Raw genomic sequence first — 19851 nt, forward strand, 5'->3', positions numbered from 1 at the left:
GAGAACACCTAGAGGACACCGGGAGAACAACTAGAGAACACCTAGAGGACACCTAGAGGACACCGGGAGAACAACTAGAGAACACCTAGAGGACACTGGGAGAACAACTAGAGAACACCTAGAGGACACCTAGAGGACACCGGGAGAACAACTAGAGAACACCTAGAGGACACCTAGACTCTAGGTGTCCTCTAGGTCCTAGAGAACACCTGGAGAACACAGCCTGAGGGAAGTAATAACAGACAAAAGTACCTTGAGGTTGGTGATGGAGGTTTTGGTTCCTTCCATCTTGATGATGGTTTTTGCAGTCAGGTCCTTCTCCCTGTGAAACACCAGGAATGAATGTTTTTAGTCTTCAGTCTGACTGACGCAGAACTCATCCTTCTGGACAGACATTGAATAAACTCCTTCTGAGATCATGGATCACACTTTTACCCCAAACACATCCTGAAACCACATCTGTGCGACTCCTTCAGGAATGAAACTAAAGAATGAACATCCTGAATCTGAATTTACAGAATCTTCAAGCAGGTTTCATCCCTGTGAAGACTCGGCATCCACAGATGAATCATTTCCACCTTAACTGTTAAAAATGTCTCCACACACAGAAAAACATGTATTTATATTCTGTCTCTACACTTTTCAATGACCGTCATAGAAAACCTTTGAATTGCGACAGAATCAGTGAAAATATATTCTGGTTGCTAAGAGCTACTGGATTCTACGTAGCTGAATGAAGAATAAAGTGCACAAGGTATTGTTTTAAATGTATATTTCACCCAAAATACTACTTTCTGTCCAAGTACTAGCAGTTTTTAGGGTTTAATCCACCAAAAATACAACTTTCTGTTCAAGTACTTGTAGTTTTATAAGATTTGTTCCAGGCAAAATACCACTTTCCTTGTATTTATAGTTATACCACCCAAAATACTACTTTCTGTCCAAGTACCCGCAGGTTTAAAGGTTTATTCCACCCCAAATAGAACTTTTAAGCTCACGAGTCACGGTTTAAAAGGTTTTTCCACTCAAAGCTGTACATAGTTCACTCTATTTTGTTGGTGTGTGCTCTCTTCTTAGCAGTAAACATGTGGTCAACAGGTTATCTGGCCCAGAAACCAGTTGATCAAAAACAGGATCACAGAGTTTAATGAGCATCCTGGATTCTCTGCTGCAGATGATCAGGATTCAGGGCTGCAGCCTCCCCAGATCAGCCTCAGATCTGCCCCTGGAAGGGACTAATGTGGTGGGTTAGTCTACTAGTTAGTTAGTTAGCTAGTTAGTTAATCTGCTGTAATCTCTGCAGTCTCAGACTCATCCAGGTGAGGACAGCCTGTGTTTAAAACACTTAAAACACCTGCTGTTGTTGCTCATCAACCATGAAAACCACAAACCCACCCAGACAGAGAGTGCAGATGTGATATGAGTCCCTTTCAGGCCCGTGGAGCCGCAGCGAGCAGCCGTTATCCCGCTGCTGTGGACTTTAGCACAAATCTGTCTGAGCCGTTAGCATCACACAGTCACATTAAAGTCGTTAAACAAGACGTTAGCCGTCAAAACACCGCGTCACTGTCCGCAACTCACCGCCTGTTCATGGGCCGGACCCGCACAGCCACCCGGACCGATGCCATGGCACATACCGCTGCGGTGCGTCCGGTCCCGGTCAGTTAGCTTCACAGCGAGCGGCGCTGCTTTATGGCAGCTGGTTAGCCGGCGGGCTAACGGGCTAGCGGCGGGATAAAAGGGGGAAAAGTCGCGGAGATAAGCGGCAGGCTGACAACTCACAGACGGAACAAACCACACAGATACCGAGCGGGAAAAGGGGAGGGCCGCCGGCGGTATCAGGGTCCGCTGATACCGCGTCGCTGTCTCGGTGTGAACCGGCTCAGATACCCAGTGACCGGTCAGCAGCCTGTTAGCCTGTTAGCCTGTTAGCTCTCAGGTGACAAACAGAAGCAGACATAAACATTACGTGTACGGAAGTCATGAGAACTTTAAGATGTTTACCATACATATTTATACTAATTTAAATAATAAATCCAAGACCGTACAATATTGTCATTTATGGTGATTAATCTAACTAATTTCAATATTAAAGCTAAGACACTGCAGTATTATTAATCATGGAGATTACGCTGACAAATATAACACTAAAGTTATGCCCCTATAAAATATACATGAAAACTTAATAAATCCAAGGGTTCCTATGAGCAAACTTTGTTTTTATTTTGTGTTTTATATGTTTTTATAATTATTATCACTAGTATCTTTTTGTTTTACTTTATTCTATTTGTGTAAACAAAGCTTGATGAATGAATGAGTGAAACGCCGCCTGCAGTTCTCCTCCCGGCCTCCTCGGGGCGGCAGCGGCCAGAGCTGCTTCAACAGGCAGCCCGGCGGCAGCAGTTAGTGTTTCCTGTTGTTTCCTGTAGTTCGTGACCGGGGAGCAGGTGAGGTTAATTTTCCTCTAATTTCTTCTAACTCTCACCTGAGTGCAATCAGACTGAGCACCTGACAGCGACTCGGTAAATAAAAGAGCTGTGATGTTTTATTGAGAAACTTTCTGCTGTTAAAAGCTACAAAAAGCCTGAAAGCTAATAGCTTGCAGCTAGCCAACGTGAAGGTAACGTATGCTAATGTTAGCAGCTAACTGGAAAAAAAACAGTCCTAGTTTTATTACTGTTTTAACAACATATGAGTTTATGGTGCCTTTTTACTGACCAGGGCGCAATATACACCGGTGGAGGAGTACTCAGGTGTTTTACTGAAGTACAGAAGTATTTAGGTCTTTTACTGAAGTGTACGAGTATTAGCAGCAAACTGTGCTTAATGGTGTAAAAAGAAAAGTACTCTGTCTGTAAAATGGCCCAATTGAAAGTGACGTTTATCACTGATTTATCACTGCTACATTTAAATAAAAGTATTCAAAGCTGAAAGTTGTTTTTATAAGATAAGCAACATAAAAAAAAAACATTAGTCGAGACGTTAAACCTGAGCTCCTGTCCTTTTGTCCAGACACCATCATGGATATCCGACCAAACCACACCATTTACATCAACAACATCAACGACAAAGTCAAGAAAGAAGGTGAATTAGTTTGTTTTTTACTCTCTTTCCACAGATTGAAGGATCCATTTCTGATAAAAAGTCAACATGAATGAAGCTACATGATCAAAATAAACTGTTCTCAAATAAAAAAGATGTTTTCTAATCTATTATGTGGTTTACCTTCACTTTATACCCGACCCTAATATTCTGTGTTGTCTTATTGTTGTCTTTGATGAATATCCATGTTGCTGGAACAACTGAAGTTCCCTCTAGGGATTAATAAAGTTCAGTCTAAGTCTCTCTACTCTCCATTAAATTCATCCTCTTGTTCGTCCTGCAGAGTTGAAGCGTTCGCTCTATGCGCTCTTCTCCCAGTTCGGGCAGATCATCGACATCGTGGCCATGAAGACGATGAAGATGAGGGGGCAGGCCTTCGTCGTCTTCAAGGAGCTGGCCGCCGCCACCAATGCGCTGAGGCAGCTGCAGGGCTTCCCCTTCTACAACAAACCCATGGTAGGACCCGTCCCGGCCGGTCCAGGGCCGCCATCCACAGCTTCACCTCACTAACGTCCTGCTGTCTTTCAGAGGATCCAGTACGCCAAGACCGACTCCGAGGTCATCGCCAAGGTGAAGGGAACGTACGGCGACAAGGAGAAGAAGAAGGACAAGAAGAAGAAGGCTCAGGAGCCAGCAGCGAACCTCACCAAGAAACCAGCTTTGGTGAGTTTCAGTTTACAGACATCCAGCATCAGGTTGTTTCATATAAATTCTTACAGTTCAGTGACCTGACGACCAAATGGAGCCAAAAAGCTAAACTCTGAAGCTGTTTTCTGGTTTTGGAATGGGTTTGTTCTACATTAAACCAACTAGATCTGAACAAAATTCCCCCCAGAACCTCCTCAGAACTTCCTCAGAACCATCTGGTTCTTCTTCTCCAGTCACTTTATTAATGATCAGAGTTCTACCTTCATACTGTAAATATATCCAGAGTTCCAGGTCCTTGAAGTCCACGGAGGAGAACATCCCCTGTAGAAAGTTATAGAGTAGACCTACCGACAACTGGACAGTTGTCAGTAGTTCTACTCTAGAACTTTCTCCAGGGGACGTTCTCCTTTCCTGCTTCCAGTCTTTAAGTTTAATCTCACTGAGAACATTCAGAACTGGAGATTTAAAGCCTTGAAGTCCATAGAGGTGCGTCCAAAAAGACCAGAAAATTGTAGCTGAAGTTCATCAAAAATGCTTCATAAACTTTCCCTAAATCACTCAAAACTTGACCAAAATGAGACAAACCTTTCCAAAACGATTCAAAACCTGCCTTTAATCAGTAAAAAAATAAACCAAAATGACCCAAAAATGTCCAAAATCATTTAATCAAAGTTCTACCTTCATACTGGGAATATTTCCAGAGTTCCTTGAAGTTCTAGTGTAGATTTTGAAGTTCTAGAGTAGACCTACCGACAGCTGAACAGTGCACGCATGCTGGAGTCATACTGTACTCGTACTGAGATGATCTTCATCAGCTGTTCCTAAAGTTTCTCAGCCGAAGGTAAACTTTAGCTGTTTTCTGATCGTCATCTTGTTCCTTGCAGGGTTCAGCTCCACCTGTCCACTCACCTGCAGTCCAGGTAAGACCCGCTTTATCTGCTGCTTCCTGTTTAAGATGTTAGATATCTGTGTGGAATTATGTACCAACCAGAAACTGTAGCTCTGGTTTGTGCAGAAGATAATAAAGTGCTTGTTTTTTGTCTTCACTCTGCTGTCAAATAAAAAGACAAAAACACCAGGAAATAAAATGATTCAGTGATGCTGCACTAATCCAGAGGTCCAGACTTTATATTCACGACAATATTTGTCATGATAATAATAAAAAAACTTTCTTTTCTTCATAAAAATAAGAAATTAAACTAGAAGATAGAACTGTAAAACTGTTTCCGTCTAAATGAAGCCTTGTTTTCTCAGATTCTGGTTTATTCGACTGTTTGCTGATGATGTTCAGCTGTGTTTTCAGGTTCCAGACAATCCGCCCAACTACATCCTGTTCCTCAGTAACCTCCCCGAGGAGACCAACGAGATGATGTTGTCCATGTTGTTCAACCAGTGAGTCCGTCCTTTTTAATATTCCTGAATGTTCCAGACGTCTGTCACATAAAACATTAGCTCAGCTGACTAAGTCTGAACAAAGTTACTGGAAATTTATCCACAATTTCTTAAAATGTCTCCAGAGTACCGAGTTATTAAATAACTTGTAAATTATCCAGAATGACTCACAATCGGTCTAAATGAATATCTGATGAAGTCATTTAATCAGCTTTGAGTCATTTTGACATTTTTAAAGGTATTTTGGACAATTTTTTTAAATGTTTAATAATTTTTAGTCATAATGGAGAAACTCAGATGTTTACTTGCATCATGTTCCAATGATTTGGGACATTTTAAGTCATTTTGGATAATTTTTACATTTGTTTTGACCAATATTTGTATTTATATTGTCCTATTTTTTTATGCACTTATGACAAATCTTTTATCATATAGACAATTTCTGAGTAATTTTGGACAAATATTGAATAATTTTGGGAAATTTATTAATGATTATTTGTTTATTTATTGTCATTTTTAGCACTTTTTTTTTTTTTTTTTAAACAATTTTGCACTGTTAGAACGTTAATTGATTATCAGTAATTGATCGGTATCAGATGCCCTCCCTCAGTGTTCCTGGTTTCTGCAGGTTTCCCGGGTTTAAAGAGGTCCGGCTGGTTCCGGGGAAACACGATATTTCCTTTGTGGAGTTTGAGAGCGACGCCCAGGCAGGAGTAGCTAAAGATGCCCTGCAGGGCTTCAGGATCACCGCCACCTGCGCCATGAAGATCACCTATGCCAAGAAGTAGTCCGCTGGACCAGGACCAGACTGGAGACCAGAACCAGACTGGACCCCAGTCTGGACCCCACAAGCCAGACTGGACCCAATAAACCGGTCTGGACCCCAGTCTGGACACTAGAACTCAGTCTGGACCCCATAAATCAGACTGGACCCCATAAACCAGACTGGACCCCATAAACCAGACTGGATTGAACCCACTCTTCTGGACTTTTTCTACTGTTTGTTTATTAAATAGTTTTTTGTTTGTTGGTCTGATTTGTAAAATAAAATGTTTTTACTGAGTTTTTTTCCTCTCGTGTTTTTACAGACTCAACATGGAACATGGTAATAATGATAATAATAATCATCAATAATAAACATGACGTTTTGACAACTCTGGTCATTTTGGATGATTTTAGAAACATTTTGACCAGTTTTTGAATATTCTATTTTTTTTTTATTTTTCCTTTACAACAATTCTTTTGTCACATGAAACAACTTCTGAGCAATTTTGAAAAAATATTGAATAATTTTGGGCAATTTATTAATAATTATTCATTTGTAATTTTTAGCACATTTTTAATATATTTCCACAGTTTTGAATAATTCTGAGCAAGTCTTTAATTATTGTAATGTCTCACTTTTGAGGCATTTTAAAAAATATATATTTTGGACTTTCTTTTTTTTTTTAACTCCAAATAGAGTAAATCAGATGTTTACCGAATCATTTGTCAATAATTTTGGACACATTTTGAGTCATTTTGGATGATTTTTAAGATAATTTTAGACCCTTTTCAATTAGTTTTGATACATTTTGGGCAATTTTCTTCTATTTTTAATTCATACAGGACAATTCTCTAAACATTTTGGACTGTTTTTAAGTAATTGTGGAGGATTTCAAGTAATTTTGAACAAATATTTATTGTTTTCCCAAAATTTTTGACAAAATCTGATTAAATTTTTTTGACAATGTAGATCATTCATGATATTTTTTTTTTAAATATTTGAGACAATTTCTAGATTTTGGACAATTTTGAGTAATTCTGAGCAAGTCTTCAATTATTTTGGACAGTTTTTAGTCATTTCAATCAGCTTTTGAGTAATTTTTGATATTTTTAAAGATATTTTGGAGAATTTTGAAATGTTTTTAAAATAATTTTCAATAATGTTCACCTGCATCATTTTCCCATGATTTTGGACACTAAGTCATTTTAGATGATTCTTAAAATAATTTTTACATTAGTTTTGACAGATATTTATTAATTTTGAATGATTTTAAAACATTTTTGTCAATGTTTGAATATTCTCTTATGATTTTTTTTTTATCCACTTCTCACAATTCTTTTATCATATAAAACAACTTCTGAGTATTTTGGACTAATATTTAATATTTTCTGTCAATTTATTAATGATTCCATACAAAATGTGGATATTTTTGACAAAACTTAGGTCATTTTTGATCTACTTTCTCTAATATTTGGGTCAATTTCAAAATATTTTTTGAAATTTTTGAATTATTTAGGAAACTTTTTAAGTAATTTCAGACTTTTGAGTCAGTTTGAGTGAATTTCTGGACAAAGTTTGTTTTCAATTTTAAGAATTTTAAACAATTTCATTCACTTTGGACTTTTTTGTAATTTTGGAGGAAATTTGAGGTTCACTGCTTCATCTAATAATCATCTGGAGACATTTAGAGTCTTTTTGGACGTTTGTTGATCGACGGCCAGAAACTCAGCTCCTATACCAGCAGCTCCTGATCATTTAACTCACGTTGTGTGTGTGTGTGTGTGTGTGTGTGTGTGTGTGTGTGTGTGTGTGTGTGTGTGTGTCTATTAATGTGCATGTAGCTCTGTCAGCTCAGATTTCCTCGGATCGGCGGGAGCGCGCACAGCGGGGCGGAACATGACGCGTCGTGAACGCGCTCCCGCTCGTCTCGCGGTCCAGCGGAGCAGAGCGCGCAGAGGAGCTGCAGCTTCAGGTGAGTTTTGATCCGATTTGATCAGATTTTTATGAGATTTTATTATTTTTTTAATCAGATTTTATTAGATTCTATTAGTTCTGATCAGATTTTATCAGGTTTTTCCACATTAAACAGTTTAATTAATGTTGAATCAGTTAACCTGAACCTTTTACTATTTTACTTACCTGCAGAAAAAAAAATTACTGTTATTTTACAGTTTTACTCTGTGTACTTCAGTTACAAATAACAAATAGAATGTTTTTAAAATGACCAAAGCTGTGAATAATTTCCACAGTTCAGAGCTTTCAGGTATTTTCAGGTATTTTAAGGTGACTTTACTGCAGTTTCTGTACTGAGGGTTTTTTTTTTTTATCGTGTTAGAATGTCGAACTTTAAACCAATTTTCGTGTAATTCTTCAGGTTTCAGTTAGAATACTGTTTATTATTTATTATCAGGAATTTTCTAAAGGTTAATTTTTCTTAAGTGAGGATGAATAAAAACATCTGGATTAAAGTGCTCGATCTCTTTATAAAACTCAGATTCCTGCAAATAAAACATAAACTCTAAAATCAAAATAAAATAAACTGAATCAGTTCAATACTTTGATTAACGCAGTTGACAGATTTGATTTATTTTCACTGCAGTGATTAAATTAATGATGGTTTTCTGTTGGTTTTTTTTATTTTCATGACGTGAACTTTTATCTGAATTTTTATACTATTCATCAGCAGGTTGATTTACCTGAATATTAAATATTCTGTTTACTCATTTAAGAAGCTGTGAGATCAAATATTTTTGCTTTATTTTGTTGGACAAAAGAACTGAAACTGATCTTTAAAAATATTTTTTTCCTTAATCCATCTGAGCTTTGATTAACTATTTTTGCAGCTGTAAAATATAAAAAAAAACAAAACAAAGAGACTAAATGTCCAGCAGATGGAGACAAACAGCAGCGTTCAGTCTTTATTATTATCTATAAATGTTTTTAACTAAATCTGTGGAAGGTCATTTATGCCATAAAATAAATGAACCTGATGCACCTTAAGAAATAAAAGTTTAGATTCTCTTCCGTTATTGATTAGTTTGTAACAGAAATGATCATATTTTATGTATTTATGATCGAATAAAACCTGCAGTTTAGTTTAAAAATGAGTTGATCTGGTCGGGGATCTGTAGCCTTCAGCTGAGGAACCTGAAGGAACCGGAAGGAACCTGAAGGAACATTAAGAACGATTAAAGAATGTTAAAAAAAAAACAAAAAAAACAAGATGTGATAGAGGCAGTATGAGCTGCAGGGTTAGGGTTTTTTTTTTAGTGTTACTCCTATAAACGGATATGAAAGTAAGCAGGAAGGATACCGTTGCCATGGATACAGAGATTTTGTTGATATTCTTCTGTTAGCATGGTTAGCTTCTGTAGCATGATTTTAGGTAATAAATCTAAAGTAAACAGATAAAATGCTGGCTACTAGCCAAGGAAAGCTAGTCACTAGGTTGGTTGTAGCTAATGTAACCTAATGACTTTAGTTGCTATCCCAGTAATGCTAGCTGTGAGCCTTGCCATGGTACCCTCGGGATGCTAGTCACCATCTTTGCCATGCTAGTTGTTGGTTTAGCAGTGCTGATGATTAGCCTCAGAATGCTAGATGGTAGCCTTAGTTGGTAGCCCAGAGATACTTGTAACTAGCTCTGAATTGCTAGTCACTAGCCAAGAAATGCTACTCTTTAGGTGAGGGTGGTAGTCTATGGATGATGCAAACATAGGAATGCTGGTGACAAGAATGCTAACATCAGTAACCCAGGAATGGTTGTAGTTAACAAGAAGAACTTTTGATGCTACACAAGGCATGCTAGTTGCTAACCTTGCCATGGTAGCTAGTGGTTTCCAGTTGCAAGCCTGAGAATGCTCGTTGCTAGTATTCTATGGTAGCTGTTAGTCTAGGAATGCTTCTCACTACTCGAGGGCTTCCAGTTGGAAACTTTGCCATACGAGTTACTAGCTTTGGGATGCTAGTCTCTGTTTTAAGGATGTTTATACCTAGCCTCAGGATGCTAGTTGCTCGTCTAAGGATACTAGCCATTTGTCTAGGTATGCTAGTTGCTAACTTTTTAGTTTGTGCCTAGCCTGTAAATGTTAGTAACTAGCTTTGGGATGCTAGTTACAAGCCTGATAATGTTAGCGGTTAGTCCAGGGAATACTATGTGTTAGCTTTTAGATGCTATTGATAGTAATGCTAGTAATGCTAGTCAGAAGCCTAGAGATGCTAGTTGTTAGCCTGTTGTTAGCATTGTCGTCGTTGTTTGCTGCTGTAACTGTTGTGCTACATAAAAAGTGACTATTTCAAATCATCCTGCTGTTGAGCGTCGACCTGCTGTTTAAAACAGAAATAAAAAATACAAATAAATATCATAATCATTCTGATAATTCTGAAAAGTCAGATTATCTAAAAAAATGAAACATTATTTACATTGAAACATAAAAATGTTCTCACAGCAACAACAGACTAAACAGCTCAAAACTGAACCCTGTTTTCTTCTGTTTAATCAGATCAGTTAAGAATCTTTTTAAATATTTAAATAAATGATTGGATTTTTATCAGTTGAACGTGATTGTTTTTCCTGTCAATCAGATTTTATTTGCTCTGTGTGACTGTCAGATGATATGATGATTCTAGTTTAAACTGGGTGACTTTATTCCTCCTCTCTGTCCCATCAGCCAGACTCAGTTTGATAAAAAGATTTTGTGTCAACTCTGACAGTTTTTAGACCCGAGACTCAACATTCCCCAACCTGAAGATGAATCTGACAGATCCTCTCCAGCAGCTCTGTAACCCAGCAGCTCAAACATCTGAAGTCCAGAAGAGACGTCTCTAAACTTTAAAGATGATCTGGACTCATAAAATATACAGTGAAAAGGTCACAATAACACCAATAAAGTATATTTAAAAGTCTTTATATAAGCTTGTATATAAGCTTATATAAGAATAATTCAATAACAGAAAATACAAAACTGTTCATCAAAATGGCGCCGTGTGAGTGGCAGCCAGTTACAGCAGCTCCTGATAACTTTAGGTCTTTTTAGATAGTTCTTGTAGTTCTCTTCTCTCTTTTTATTTGTTTTCTTCAAGTAGGTGTGACGCTTTTGTACGGGACAGACATGGATGTGCAAATAGCGTTTCCCCTACTTTGTTTACTCCTGCTTTTGGAACTTTTTAAATCCACATCTGGTGACCCATTCAGCCACGGCATTGTTTACAGTCAGGAACAGCTGTTGGCGCTGAGCCAGGCCAGGCTGCATCCTGGGAGAAACCAGACATCCCAGGAGGAGGAGAGGATGCCGGGCAGGACTGAAGTGTAGGGAGAAGAGGAGACGCTACAAGCCGTCCGTTCCATCCATAATAATGGGGAATGTGAGGTCTCTCCCGAATAAGATGGAAGAACTGACGGCGCTGACCAGGCTGCAGTGGGAGTTTAGGGAGAGCAGCCTCATGATGTTCACGGAGTCATGGCTGAACGAACTCACTCCGGACTCACTTTTAACTCTGGACGGATTCCATCTGGTCAGAGCGGACCGGAACGTGAGGGAGAGTGGTAAGAGAAAGGGTTGGAGCTTCATGATGTATGTGAATGAGAGATGGTGTAATGCTGGACACATTAGCGTTAAAGAGCAGCTCTGCACTAAGGATGTAGAATTACTGGTGGTCAGTCTGCGTCCGTTCTATCTGCCCCGGGAGTATTCACATGTAATAGCCATTACTGTGTACATCCCTCCCTCTGCTGATGTGGCTGCAGCCTGTGAACTCATCCACAGTGTAGTGTCCCAGCTGCAAACATCTCACCCTCAGTCTCTTATTATCATCTCAGGAGACTTTAATCATGCATCGCTCTCTGCCACTCTCCCCACGTTCACCCAGTACGTGACCTGCCATACCAGAGACAATAAAACCCTGGACCTGCTGTATGCAAACATCAAGACCCCCCCCCCCGAATCAACTTCTGTGTAGAGAACATCGTACCAACCAGGAAAGTACGGTGTTTCTCTAACAGCAAACCCTGAGTGTCCCTGGAACTGAAGGCCCTGCTGAAGGAGAAGAGGAGGGTTTTTGGATCTGGGGACAAAGAGGAGCTGAGGAGGGTGAAGAAGGAGATAAAGAAGAAGATCAAGGCGGACAAGGCTACAGGACCAAGATGGAATCTCACCTGCAGGACAATAACACAAGGGAGGTCTGGAGAGACCTGAGCTCCATCTCTGGTTCCAGCAGAAGCCATGAGAGGAGCTGCAGCAGGAGACCAGGAGTGGATCAATGAGATGAATCTGTTCCTTAACAGATCTGACTCTGCTTCCACTCCTCCCTCCTCTCATCAAAGAACCGACCAGCCAGCTCCTTCTTCACACCTCAGCTCTCTACCACCAACACCACCAACAGCACCCCTCCTCCCATCCCCGTCTTCTACCACCTCCAGACTCCACATACAGCCCCATCACCCCTCCTCGTCTCACCCCCCTCCACCACCATCACTCCTCCTCATCTCACCCCCCTCCACCACCATCACTCCTCCCCCTGCCACCCTCCTCCACCACTCCCTGCCTCTCCATAACAGCTCATCAGGTGAGAAGTGAGCTTAAAAAGATCAAAACCAGGAAAGCTGCAGGTCCTGATGGAATCAGCTCCAGACTCCTTAGAGACTGTGCAGAGCAGCTCTGTCAGGTGCTGCTGCACATCTTTAACCTGAGCCTGAGTCTGGAGAGGGTTCCTCTGTTATGGAAGACTTCCTGCCTGGTTCCTGTCTCTAAGACCAGGAACCCCAGGGAGCCTAACCACTTCAGACCTGTGGCCCTCACTTCTCACCTGATGAAGACCATGGAGAGGATCGTCCTCAAGAACCTCCGTCCCCAGGTGAGCCAGTATCTGGATCCACTGCAGTTCGCCTACCAACCGAACATTGGAGTGGATGATGCAGTGGTCTACCTGCTGCACAGATCACTGACTCATCTGGAGAAACCCAGCAGCACTGTGAGGGTCATGTTCTTTGACTTCTCCAGTGCTTTCAACACCATCCAGCCTTCTCTGCTCAGGATGAAGCTAGAAGGAGCAGGAGTAGACTGTCACCTGGCTGCTTGGACCATCGACTACCTCACCAACAGACCACAGTACGTGAAGCTTCAGGACTGTGTGTCTGATGTGGTAGTCAGCAGCATGGAGGTCCACAGGGGACAGTCTGTCCTCCTTTCTCTTCACCCTGGACACATCGGACTTCCACTACAACTCTGGGAGCTGTCACCTCCAGAAGTTCTCCGATGATACAGCCAATGTTGGGTGTGTATCTGAGAGGGACAAGCAGGAGTACAGGACGGTCATCTCTGACTTTGTTGACTGGTGTGAGCTAAACCATCTGCAGCTCAATGCCAGTAAGATGAAGGAGATGATCGTGGACTTCAGCAGGAGGAGGACATCCCAGACTGCACCGGTGAACATCCAGGGTTTGGACATTGAGATGGTGGACACATACAAATACCTGTGTGTTCACCTCAACAATAACCTGGACTGGACACACAATACAGAGGTTCTGTACAAGAAGGACCAAAGTGGTCTCCACCTGCTGAGGAGACTGAGGTCCTTTGGAGTGTGCAGGACTCTGCTCAGGACATTCTATGACTCTGTGGTAGCGTCTGCTATCTTCTATGCAGTGGTCTGCTGGGGAGCAGGGAGCACTGAAAGGGACAGAAAGAGACTAAACAGAAGGTCAGGAGGGCTGGTTCTGTCCTGGACTGTTCCCTGGACTCCATAGAGGAGGTGGGTGAGAGGAGGATGTTGGCAAAGCTCACATCCATCATGGACCATCCCTCTCACCCACTGCATGACACTGTGGGGTCTTTAAGCAGCTCCTTCAGCAGCAGACTGAGACATCCACCCTGCAAGAAGGAACGCTATCACAGGTCCTTCATTCCATCTGTTGTAAGACTGAACAACATCAGCATCACTGGCTGATGTTAACATAAACTGGACTCATATCATTACCACCCCAAACCATACAATTTGCAGACATTATTGCACTGCTACATCTTTGCACTTTTTAAACTTTATATTTTTTAAGCCACTTTATACTGTCATTGTCTTACAGTGTGTCAATACTGTACTATTTCATCCTCATTTCTCATCCCTGTACATATTGTAAATATTATTACTACTGTTCTATTATTACTTTATTCATATCACTACGTCTATTGCTACATAAGCTGCTGTAACAATGTGAATTTCCACTGGCGTGGGGAGAAATAAAGGACTATCTTATTTTATTTGTCTTAAAAATCTGATTAAAATGGCATCTTTATTTTTAAACAACCGTTTATAATATACAACAGGAATATCACCTCACAGTAATCTGATTACTTCTAACAGAGCACTCTCTGATATCAGATTACAATCTACAGTCTAAATTCAGGCTCCACAGCAGGTACTCAGTGGAACTAAAGTGAGGTCATTTGGTTCCTCCAGTCAAAAAAATAGTCCAAAATGACTCAAAATCTGTCCAAAATTACAAAAAATGGTCCAAAATGACTCAAAATTTATCCAAAATTACAAAAATTGTTCAAAACAACTAAAGAATTGGCCAAAATGACTCAAAATTGGTCCAAAATGACAAAAATTTGACCAAAATGACTAAAAAATTGGTTCAAAATGATTAAAATTTGTCCAAAACAACTAAAAATTTGTCCAAAATGACAAAAAACAGTCCACAACAACAAAAAAATGGTCCAAAATGACAAGAAAATTAGTCCAAAATGACTAAGAATTGGTCCAAAAAGACAACACCTGTCCAAAATTACTGTAAAAATGGTTAAAATGACTCAGAATTGGTTGGAAATGACTAAAGATCTAAATTCAGGCTCCACAGCAGGAAGTCACTGGAACTAAAGTGAGGTTCTTTGGTTCCTCCAGTCCTTCTTATGTCCTCCTTTATTTCTGATGACTCAGTCCTCCACAGCATGGAGGAAAGTCCACTCATTTCTGCTCATATCTTCTCACATTCTTGTCTGTTTTATTCAGCTGCTCTTTGCTGGAGGGGTTGTGTTGCTCTGCCTTTCTCTGGAAAATACCACAAAGCTTCTACTGGCTTCAGGACTCCCTTTGACCTTTAAAATATTGGTCCACAATGACTAAAAATTGGTCTAAAACAACTAGCAATTGGTCCAAAATGACAATGCAAGTCCAAAATGACTCGAAATTGGTCCAAAATGACTCAAAAATTGACCCAAAATGACAAAAAAGGTCCAAACTGACTAAAAAATTGGTCCAGAATGACTCAATATTCATCCAAAATGACAATAAAATGGTCCAAAATGACAATAAAATGGTCCAAAATGACTCAAAATTTGTCCGAAACAACTAAAAAATTGGTCCAAAATGACAAAAAATAGTCCATAATGACTAAGAAAAATTGTCCAAAATGACTAAAATTGTCTAAAATGACTCAAAATTAGTCCAAAATGACAAAAATAGTGCAAAACAACTAAAAAATTTGTCCAGAATTACTGAAAATTGTCCAGAATTATTAAAAATTGTCCAAAATGACTGAAAAATAGTACAGAACAATAAAAAAAATGCACCAAAAAAACAAAATCTGTCCACAATTACTTGGCTCAGAATTGGTCAGAAATGACTAAATTCAGGCTCCACAGCAGGAAGTCACTGGAACTACATCTATCCATGTATCTATCTGGAACTGCTGATCTGACAATGAAGGTCCTCTAATCTTCCACTTTAACTAAAAGCAGAATCTTTTCCTAAACTGAGTTCTACCATCATCATGATTACTGTTACCACGGCAACCTTCAGCTTCCTCTAAGCAATCCTAGGAGAACTTAGAAGTAGCTCTGATTGGCTCAAATATGGTTTTAATCTCTCCCTGGGTGATGAAATATTAACTCTTGTCATGTGTTTCCCTGCAGACACGACGATCCGAGCATGTTGTCGTGATCCAGGATGGACGACCCGATCAACAGCAGCTTCCTAGACTACGAGGTTCCCGTGGAGGAGATTCCCGACACCACGCAGGGCCCAGCCTTCTTCGGGGCCACCATCATCATCGCCGTGGTCCTGGTGGTCATCATGCTGGTGTGCGGCGTCGGAAATTGCCTGTTCATCGCTAGCCTGGCCCGCTACAAGCAGCTGAGGAACCTGACCAACCTGCTGATTGCCAACCTGGCGGTGTCGGACGTGCTGGTGGCGGCAGTGTGCTGTCCCTTCCTGCTCGACTACTACGTGGTGAAGCAGCTGTCCTGGGACCACGGCCTGCTGCTCTGCGCCGCCACCAACTACCTTCGCACCGTGTCGCTCTACGTGTCCACTAACTCTCTGCTGGCCATCGCCGTGGACAGGTGGGTTCACCTGAAGCTTCCGTCCTTCAAGGTGCCTTTGTTTTTGAATGTTTAAACATGATTTGGTCTAAAATTGGTCCCAAGACAAGAAATCAATGGAAGATCAACCAACTAGAACCTCCTCAGAATCATCTGGTTCTGGATCTCCAGTAAATTTATCAATGATCAGAGTTCTACCTTCATAATGGGAATATTTCCAGAGTTCCAGGTCCTTGAAGTCCATAGAGGTGGTCCAAATATTAATCAGTGATCTGTCCAGTTGTCTAGGTAGAGTAGGTCTACTCCAGAACTTTCTACAGGGGACGTTCTCCTCTATGGACTTTTGTTTCTGTTCATTGTATCTATAACCAGCTTTGATCATCAGTATTATGGGATGCATCATAGTGCGAACAGTTTAAAAGTGCATTCTGGGTAAACGTTGCCCTTTTATTTCTGATTCAACTACAGCAAAAAAATTTGTAATATTATGGTCAGATGTTGTAAAAGATAAATGCAGATACATAGAACCAATAAGATTAGTTTGTTTACAGTTAACATGTAAATGAACCATTTTTCTGTGATTTTACTTCTTAAACAGGAAAAATCTGTAAAAGAACAGTTTAAAAAATGTCGCATTTTGTCAATCCTAAAGGAACCAGAGAACCCAGAAATGAAAGAAGGACTCTAGTTTCCCTGAGTTCAAAGACAATACTCTGCTGTTAGAAGTGATCAGATTACTGTGGAGCCTGTAAATACTCTACTGTCCTGGGTTTCTGTGTGCAGGTACATGGCAATCCTTTACCCTTTGAGGCCTCGGATGAAGCACCAGACGGTGTACTGCATGATCCTGGCGGTCTGGATCGTCCCCGTCTTCATCTCAATCCCATCCGCCTACATGGCCTCAGAGACAACGTATCCTCACCCGGAAGGTCACAGCCAAAAGACGTTCTGCGCTCAGATCTGGCCTGTGGACCAGCAGCTCTACTACCGCTCCTACTTCCTGCTCATCTTCGCTCTGGAGTTCGTGGCGCCCGTCAGCGCCATGGCAGTCTGCTATGCCCACATCTCCAGGGAGTTGTGGTTCAAGGATGTCCCCGGTTTCCAGACGGAGCAGATCCGGAAGCGGCTGCAGAGGCGGCGCCGGACGGTGGTGGTTCTGATCCTGGTTCTGGTGGCCTACGTCCTCTGCTGGGCTCCATACTACAGCTTCACCCTGCTGAGGGACTTCTACCCCACCCTGATCTCCAGGGACAGGAACTCCCTGGTGGCCTTCTACATCATCGAGTGCATCACCATGAGCAATGGTGTCATCAACACGCTCAGCTTCGTTAGCATCCGCAGCAACACCAGGCGCCTGAAGAAGGCGGGAAAGTTCCCACCGAGGCTGGTGACGTTTGTCGCCGCCACCAAGTCGGCGGACAAAGGGGAGGCTCGGACATCCTCCCTCAGAGTGACCGAGGACGTGGACGGAACCCATTTCAGGTAGAACCAAAGGAGGGATGAGAACCTGACAGAACCAACCACAGATCAGATTACTGGACAGAAAGTTAGAACCTCCGAATGAAATGCTCTGATCAACAGTATTCACCTCTTTGGAAGGTTCCCCTTCAGTACTTCACAACACTAATAGGGTCCTTTGGTCAAAACACCAAATGAAGACTCTTTGATGTCAAAGTGAAAACAGATTTCTACAAAGTGATGTTAAATAATTCAAATATAAAATAAGTTGATTGCATAAGTACCCCCCTCTTTAAAGTGACTAACTCAGAGCAGCCAGTTGGTTCTAGAAGTCATTAATGGATGATCTGAGGTCAGTGGTTGTAGAATAAAGACTCCTGGATCTGGAAGGACCAGTCTCTGGTGGATCAGAACTCCTGGATAGAAGTACACCATGAAGACTAAAGAACCAAGAAACTCTGAGAAAAGGTTGTTGGAAAGCATCATTGATACATCATCAGCCTGGAAATGTAAAAACAGAAGGATCACTGGATTTCCTACTTTCTGACCGTCTTTGAATGCACCCTGTGTACCTTTCAAGGCCTTTTCCATGGACCTGGTTCTGTTTGAGTTTAGGAACCTCATGTTGACCTGCTACAACCCTGACAGGTCGGTTGGTCGCCAGCTGGTGTTTCCGATTTAAAACGGACAAAAATCTGTGAACAAAAAGCTTCAATATTTTATTTGTCTTTCTTCCTGGTGTTCTGTGGAAGATCCAGAACCAGGTCACGTAGATCTGCTGGACACCACGATGTCCAACATCCTGCTTGGTTCTGGTTCTGTTGTTGTTCTACAGCTGCGCCTCAGAATTTTTTATCAAAACGTTAAAGACCTAAAAGTGAATAAAATTTTGGTTTTAACCTCAGAATTCTTTTTAAACCAGAGTTTCTGTCGCTGCAGCTTCAACGTTTATGGAACAAAAGTTTAGTTTCACCTAAAATCACATCAGATAAACCAGAAGTTAACAGAACATTTCAGCTTCTTTGTCTACAAGACAGAATTAGTGTAATCAGCTGCCAGAACATTTTCTGTTATTAGATAAATGTAATCAGTTTTTACACTTTAATGTTAACATACAGTAAATAACAGAAAACGTATTTATATGTTCAGAACTTCAGAACAAAGACTTCATCATTTTATTTCTACTTTTACTGTCAGCAGCAAACACCCTGGACTGGACTTTGTGTCGGACTGGTTTTAAACTGGTGTTTAAACTGGTCTCGTCCTAGTTTTGGGCTTGGTGCTTGAAGTATTTTTAAGAAGTCATGTTTTTTGTTTTTTTGTTTTTTTTGGCTTGTTTTTGGCTGGTTCTGGGCTTTCGGAACGACTCGGTCTAAAACCATTCAGAACAGATCTAAAACCAGTTTAACACCAATCTGAAATTGGTCCAGAACTGAGGCTGAAAATGTTCATCATTCGTATTTCCCTGAGAAATGCTGAACTGAACATTAAATGAAACAATATTAGATGCAGTTTGTTCCTTCAGGCGGGCCAATCGATCAATGAGCTAACTGACAGAGATTTATTGGCAGCCAGTGGATAACCAGGACGGGTTCTACTGCAGACGAAGGTGGTTTAGCTCCGACAGAAACGAGGAGACTCATGAGGTCTCATTGTGATATTTAGACACACAAAGTTCAGCTGGTGGCGTCACGACAAACACACAACAGCACAACACATTTTAAAGAGGCGCGAATACGTGATCAGGGCACTGTGGAGACACAAAAACAACACAAAGAGACACAAAAACAACACAAACAAACAACACAAAGACACATAGAAACACAAAAACACCACAAAGAAACACAAACACAACACTGAAGGTGCATGTCCACTAGATGAGATTTTCCCGCACGGCAACACTCCGCATCTAAAAATCGCACGGATGGCGGGCGGTCACTAGCGGACCACATGGTCACATGACAGCGCTCGAGCAACAGCGGGCCACTACGTGGTCACATGACCGAGCTTTCAGCTTGACGCTCCGACAGCCGAGTCGGATAAACACAGCGGCTCGGCCGCAAACTTTCCCCTTTATTTCAAAAACACTTCAGCAAAAAGTTTTTCTGAAAACATTTGAGGAGAGAAATAAGCTGTGCAATAGCTGAATCTGCCCTCGTTTTATGTCACCGA

General features: G+C 41.0%; 3 protein-coding genes across 13 annotated transcripts in view; 2 read left to right on the forward strand and 1 right to left on the reverse strand.

The window, feature by feature from the left end:
* The window catches only part of kif16ba (kinesin family member 16Ba), a 39786-nt gene extending 37845 nt beyond the window's left edge, over positions 1-1941 (reverse strand). For 5 of the 9 annotated variants that reach the window (XM_023261970.3, XM_055010059.1, XM_055010057.1 and 2 more), the window contains exons 1-2: positions 1582-1940; positions 253-322 (exon numbers count right to left, since the gene is read on the reverse strand). In XM_023261970.3, the coding sequence (XP_023117738.2) occupies positions 253-322; positions 1582-1628 (117 nt within the window). In that variant the 5' untranslated portion in view covers positions 1629-1940. Of the gene's footprint in view, positions 1-252; positions 323-1581 lie in introns of all 9 variants that reach the window. The other 4 variants (XM_023261968.3, XM_023261967.3, XM_055010054.1 and 1 more) reach the window with 1 other exon arrangement.
* Positions 1942-2370: 429 nt separating this feature from the next.
* snrpb2 (small nuclear ribonucleoprotein polypeptide B2) lies at positions 2371-6205 on the forward strand. Of its 3 annotated transcripts, none has more exons than XM_023261973.3 (7): positions 2371-2447; positions 3013-3084; positions 3386-3558; positions 3631-3765; positions 4635-4670; positions 5054-5142; positions 5771-6205. In XM_023261973.3, the coding sequence occupies exons 2-7, from the start codon at positions 3021-3023 to the stop codon at positions 5928-5930; spliced, it is 657 nt and encodes a 218-aa protein (XP_023117741.1). In that variant the 5' UTR covers positions 2371-2447; positions 3013-3020; the 3' UTR covers positions 5931-6205. The 3 variants fall into 3 exon arrangements, with proteins under 3 accessions (XP_023117741.1, XP_023117742.1, XP_023117740.1); XM_023261974.3 differs by having other exon boundaries at positions 2446-2522; XM_023261972.3 differs by lacking the exon at positions 2371-2447 and adding an exon at positions 2481-2620.
* Positions 6206-7754: 1549 nt separating this feature from the next.
* Positions 7755-18595, forward strand: prokr1a (prokineticin receptor 1a). Its single transcript, XM_023262004.3, has 3 exons — positions 7755-7880; positions 15814-16242; positions 17005-18595. The coding sequence occupies exons 2-3, from the start codon at positions 15848-15850 to the stop codon at positions 17705-17707; spliced, it is 1098 nt and encodes a 365-aa protein (XP_023117772.2). The 5' UTR covers positions 7755-7880; positions 15814-15847; the 3' UTR covers positions 17708-18595.
* The last annotated feature ends 1256 nt before the right edge of the window (positions 18596-19851 follow it).

Source organism: Amphiprion ocellaris, chromosome 4 (genome assembly GCF_022539595.1).
Source record: "Amphiprion ocellaris isolate individual 3 ecotype Okinawa chromosome 4, ASM2253959v1, whole genome shotgun sequence".
NCBI lineage: Eukaryota > Metazoa > Chordata > Actinopteri > Pomacentridae > Amphiprion > Amphiprion ocellaris.

Bases quoted from the DNA above. Each gene is read 5' to 3' on its own strand.
- snrpb2 (XM_023261973.3), top strand. From the start codon at position 3,021: ATGGATATCCGACCAAACCACACCATTTACATCAACAACATCAACGAC. The intron at 4,671-5,053 runs GTAAGACCCGCT...CTGTGTTTTCAG, and splicing joins TCCACTCACCTGCAGTCCAG to GTTCCAGACAATCCGCCCAA. The intron at 5,143-5,770 runs GTGAGTCCGTCC...TGGTTTCTGCAG, and splicing joins TTGTCCATGTTGTTCAACCA to GTTTCCCGGGTTTAAAGAGG.
- prokr1a (XM_023262004.3), top strand. From the start codon at position 15,848: ATGGACGACCCGATCAACAGCAGCTTCCTAGACTACGAGGTTCCCGTG. The intron at 16,243-17,004 runs GTGGGTTCACCT...TTCTGTGTGCAG, and splicing joins CTGGCCATCGCCGTGGACAG to GTACATGGCAATCCTTTACC.